Here is a 5,066-nt window from a genome sequence, read left to right as displayed (position 1 = left end):
CCTACACTTCCCTCGCCGCCCCCCCCTCCCCTCCTCCCCCCACCCCCCCCACCCCCCCCCCCCACCCTTCCCCCGAGCCGCAGTCCGTCTCGTCTCCTCCTGATGCGCCCCCCTCTGAGTCCTGGTGTCTCTCTCTCTACTAGGCTCGGGCCGCAGGTCGTCTCGCCGCTCGTCGAGCTGCACTCGCCGGCGGTAAGGTAAGGGAAGGTAAACTTCTCTCGCCGGCGGGCCGGTGAGGGGCCGAGGCAGCGGCGTGCGTGCAGTATACTTGGGAGCAGCATGCGTACAGTAGGGGAGGGTGTGATGGGGGCGATCCTTTAGTCGAGCGTTGCGTCCATGCCGTTGCCATGCGTTGCGTCCCCAGGGCGGCGCGACCGGCGCGCGGCGTTATATAGCTTCCCAAGTCGTCGAGAGTCAAGTACGTTGTGTACAGGAGGTGCGGGGGCTGGGTTTAGGCAAACTTCTCCACACACACAACGTGGTGGTGGGGCAAAAGCGCCTCGCTGCTCGACGCACTCTCACGCGACACGCGCCTTCCCTGCTCAGACACCGCGCCCCGGCGGCGGCGCCCACGCCTCGACCTTCTTCGGCAGCACCTGGTCCGACAAGTCCTCTCCGTGGCCAAGGCAGCCGCTTTCGCCCTGGCCCCACGCGAAGAGGGCTCCGTCGGCGGTGCGGGCGATGCTGTGGCGATCTCCCGATGACACAGCGACGACGCGCTGCCCCGTGAAGGCCTCGACCTTCTTTGGCAGGAGCTGCTCCTGCTCGTCGCCGTGGCCCAGCTTGCCATAGCCTCCACTGCCCCAGCTCCAGACGGCGCCGTCGGCGGTGAGGGCGAGGCTGTGCATGCCTCCAGCCGACGCGGCGACGACGCGCTGGCCAGCCAAGGCCTCAATCTTCTTCGGCAGCAGCTGGTGCTGCTCGTCGCCGTGGCCCAGCTTGCCAAAGGCTCCCTGGCCCCAGCTCCAGACGGCTCCGTCGGCGGTGAGGGCGAGGCTGTGGTTGCCTCCAGCCGACACAGCGACGACGCGCTGCCCCCCCAAGGCCTCGACCTTCTTGGGCAGCAGCTGGTGCTGCGCGTCGCCGTGGCCCAGCCTGCCGAAGTCTCCATCGCCCCAGCTCCAGACGGAGCCGTCGGCGGTGAGGGCGAGGCTGTGGTGCCGCCCTGCCGACACGGCGACGACGCGCTGCCCAGCAAAGGCCTCGAGCTTCTTCGGCAGCAGCTGGTGCTGCTCGTCGCCGTGGCCCAACCGGCCGTCGCGTCCATAGCCCCAGCTCCAGACACGACCGTCGGCGGTGAGGGCGAGGCTGTGGAAGTATCCAGCCGACACAGCGACGACGCGCTGGCCAGCAAAGGCCTCGACCTTCTTGGGCAGCAGCTGGTGCTGCGCGTCGCCGTGGCCCAGCCGGCCTTGGCCTCCGTGGCCCCAGCTCCAGACGGCGCCGTCGGCGGTGAGGGCCAGGCAGTGCGCGGCTCCAGCCGACATGCTCACGGCACGCTCGCCACCCAGCGGAGAAGGGAGGCGGGTCGGCGTGTTGAGCCGCGTCACGCCCTCGCCGTGCCCGAGGAGTCCTGGAGAGAAGAGCCAGGTCGCCGGTGAGCCGCACGACGAGAGCCGCCCCTCGCCGTCGATGAAGAAGCTGTGATAGGAGCCTGCTGCTGCCCTCGCCGGCCGGTTGGACTCGCGCAGCAGCGCCGCGAAGCACAGCCACCGCACGGCGCAGTTCTCGTCCTCTGGCTTCGCCGGCAGCTCGAAGCCGCGCTCTTGCGCCCACAAGCGGATGCCCTGCTCCGCGAGCGAGGCGTGGAAGAGCAGCGAGACGGCGGCGACGCGAGCGATGTCGACGGGGCTGTCGCAGCGAGAGAGGGCGCGCTCGAGGAGCTCCCTGGGGAGGTCGAGGAGGCGGGCGGGCGGCGGCGTGTTCGGCGAGGGAGCGGCGGTGGTGGCGGAGGCGATGCGGCGCGAGCTGCGGCGCGGCGGGTCAGACATCGCAGGAAAAAGAATTTTGCCGCGGCCAAAACTCCCGCACGACACTGGGCACGGGACTGGCGCGCACTGGCACTAACACAGGTACACCACTGGAGCCGCCTAAGCGACTCCCGCGAGGACGGCGAGGCACTTAGCTCCGTGCACTCGACGGCCAATAGCGACCATCGTTACGAAATGTAGCGTTACCGGGACGAGGTCTCGGCAAGAGCTGTCTTGGGTGGTAGCACATATCTTGTGTTTTATTGTTTTTACGGCGTTCACTTCTGGTTCTCCCGTTCACTGCGGCAGCGCTAGCGGCGAGCGGTAGGGTCCGCCCGCTTCGCACCACGCGTTTGCGAGCGCGACATCCACCGAGCGTGGCGAGAGATGCGGGCGGCCTCCGAACGGGTACAGCGTCACCTCGGAGAGCACCAGCCCGCGCGGCCGCGACGGCGCCCTTCCGGCGAGCAGCAGGTCGATGCGGGCAAAGTCGATGCCAGTGGTGGCGGCGACGCGGTCGCACGCGCGCGCCGCCTCGCTCACCACGCTCGCGTTCAGCCAGCGCGAGGCGTTCGTGTCGGCGCGCGAGGCGTGCGGCAGGCAGAGCGCGGCGGGCATGCCCAGGAGGTGGCCGAGTCCGCAGAACGGCCCCGCCCCAAAACGGATGTCGAGGCGGGGGCGGAGCGTTAGCGCGTCGTAAAAGGTGTCTCGCTTGTCGGCATGGCCGAAGCGGGAGCGGGTGTGGTGCATGAAGAGGGTTCTTCCGCCCGCCGTCCAGCACTTGATGTCCTCCGCGACCGCCTGCGCGTCGGAGTGTGGCGCCGGCAGAACCTCCTCCGCCAGCACGCCGCGCGGCACGGCTGAGTACGCCCACTCACGCCCCCCTCGCCCCTGGAAGCCAAAGGCGAGCCACGCCTCGCACAGCCGCCGCACCAGAGCCGGCGATGCCTCCTCGCCCACGACACTCTGGCCGTAGCCTCGGCAAGTCTTATGCGCCACCACCACCCCTCCCCTGACCACGACGACGCAGCCGCTCGTGTGAGTCGCCTTGAGGACGTAGTCGGGCGGTAGCGAGGCGAGGCCAGCCGCCGCGCAGCTAGAGCCCGAGTAGAAGGTTCGAGCGCTCGGCACGCCGGCGGCGAGGGCGTGCCGCGGTATGCGCGCCTTGTCGGACAAACTGCTGAGGAGCGGCCGGCGGTCGACGAGCTGACGCTCGTAGATGAGGCTCGAGAGCGGAGAAGCGGACCAGGACGAGGCCCTCGCCTTGTCGCACATAATGGACGGCCGAGTCGTTACAGCCGGACGGCCTCGAAGTTTCACCATCGTAAAAAGAATTCCCTGCTGCAGGCGGTCGCACACGCACGATTCACACGACAGGCAGGGGTCAAGGCGCAGACGACGGCTTCCTTAGAAGCCGTCGTGCTCGCCCGAAGAAAGAATGGCTTCGCCTGCAGCGGTGCCGCACAGCGTTCTCAGAAAGGCAGCCTGCGCCGCCTGCAGCGCCTTCGGAGGCGAAGGCGAATGCAGTTGGACAGTTGGACGCCTCGCCGCCGATGGTGGGGCCTGCTTTGCTTTGCTGGGGGTCGTGCCGCCTTGGGTGGCCCCAGGGGTAGCCCCATCCCCCAGCCCAACTGCCACCCGGATGTCACCGGAACTCGACCGTCCATCCAGGCGGTTTCCCCCGTCATGGTGGACCTTGCAAGGCTGGAGAACCTGAAGAGGCTGCTCAACGACGGCACGCTGACTCGGGAGGAGTTTGAGGCGCTCAAGCAGAACGAGTTGCAGGCGGGCGGCATCGACCGCAGCTCCGACCGCGGGTCAGACTGTGCCTCGGAACGCTCCGCCTCGCCCACGCCAGTCATCGGCGCGCCTGTGTACGGGGCAGCTACTGGCAACGCAGTGCCGGGCGCGCCTGGTGCTTCGAGCACGCCCACCCTCGCCGAGATGGGCGATGTCTTCAGGAGGGATCTCGGCGTCGCGGGCACCAACCTGGTGGAGCTTGTTGAGGCGAGCTGCGTTGCGCTCGGAGTCTCAGTCAAGGGGAAGAGCCTCGCACAGCAGGCAGACGAGTGCTGGCGTGTCCTTCAGTCCCCTGCTGGAGCAACGCTCCCAGCGGACCAGGCGTCGGCGGGCGCCTGCAGTGGTTCAACGCACGTGGGAGGAATGAAGACCACCGATCCGTTCGCTGTGCCGGCGACTCACAACGACGACCTGCACGAGCGCATTTCGGAGAGGGTTTCACGTGCACGTGTGAGTGCTGCATCGTTCGCTTCGAGGCGATCATCGACTCGCGCGGCACCGGCCATCACGAAATCAGCATCCTCTGCTTCGTCGGGCCTTGCGGTGGATACTGAAGCAGGGCAAGTGCCACCTCCGGACCGCGCAGAATCGGAGGGCGAGCGGCTGTCCAGCTCACGATCGTCGGCTACGGGGCCCGCTGCGATGGACACCGCAAAGCCCTCGCCCTGCCCCGCGAAGATGTGGTTCGTCGTGAACAACATCATCGCCCTCGCCCTCTGTACCGCCGCGCTGGGCGGGATGGGCGATGCTCTGTTTCCGATCCTTGATGCAGCCAATGCGGCAGGACTCGACTTAGCCCCGATGGAAGCTGCGTGGGCGATGCTCTTTCTCGGCGTCCTGTCGGGACTCACCGCGCTCTTCCTGGGCGCAGCAAAGGAGTCCTGGAAGTTGGCGATTTTGCTCGACCTTGCGGCATTCGCCTTCGTCTGTCTCTCCTTCGTCTGGTTCAGCCCGCTCTGCTTTGGGGCATTCGGATGCTTTCGATCGGAATTTTCATGGTACCACGGCGTCAATATCGGCGGTTTGATTAACTACCTGTTTGCGGCGCTGAACGCCCACGTGGCAGGCCAGGCTAAGTAACGGTGGAACTGTATGGTCTATCTTTCGTAACCCCGTTGCGACTTTTGCACGCTGTGCAGCGTAGCACGCGGTACGGCTTCTCGCTTTAATTTGAGAGGGGACAGAGGTTCCGCGGGGGGTTGTGCGGCTCTGATTTTGTTTTCCCTTTTGACGCCCCAAGAACATAGCCTTTAGCCTCGGCTCCCGTGTCAACGCGAGACATGCGCATAAAAGGGA

At 67.1% G+C, this 5,066-nt stretch overlaps 2 protein-coding genes across 2 annotated transcripts in view; one reads left to right on the top strand and one right to left on the bottom strand.

The window, feature by feature from the left end:
* Positions 1-434, top strand: part of EMIHUDRAFT_443916 (hypothetical protein) — a 2,108-nt gene extending 1,674 nt beyond the window's left edge. The window contains exons 5-6 of the mRNA XM_005776590.1: positions 89-100; positions 143-434. Of these exons, the coding sequence (XP_005776647.1) occupies positions 89-100; positions 143-201 (71 nt within the window). The 3' untranslated portion in view covers positions 202-434. The remainder of the gene's footprint in view (positions 1-88; positions 101-142) is intronic.
* A 1,833-nt stretch (positions 435-2,267) lies between these two features.
* On the bottom strand, positions 2,268-3,245 carry EMIHUDRAFT_116065 (hypothetical protein; the record flags this gene model as incomplete). The annotated part of the gene is made up of 1 exon (XM_005776589.1): positions 2,268-3,245. One exon carries the CDS (start codon positions 3,243-3,245, stop codon positions 2,268-2,270), a length of 978 nt encoding a protein of 325 aa, XP_005776646.1.
* Positions 3,246-5,066: the final 1,821 nt, after the last annotated feature.

This window comes from Emiliania huxleyi (genome assembly GCF_000372725.1).
Source record: "Emiliania huxleyi CCMP1516 unplaced genomic scaffold EMIHUscaffold_277, whole genome shotgun sequence".
Lineage (NCBI taxonomy): Eukaryota > Haptophyta > Isochrysidales > Noelaerhabdaceae > Emiliania > Emiliania huxleyi.
The sequence above is the reverse complement of the archived record's forward strand: the minus strand, read 5'-3'. Positions and strand labels throughout refer to the sequence as shown.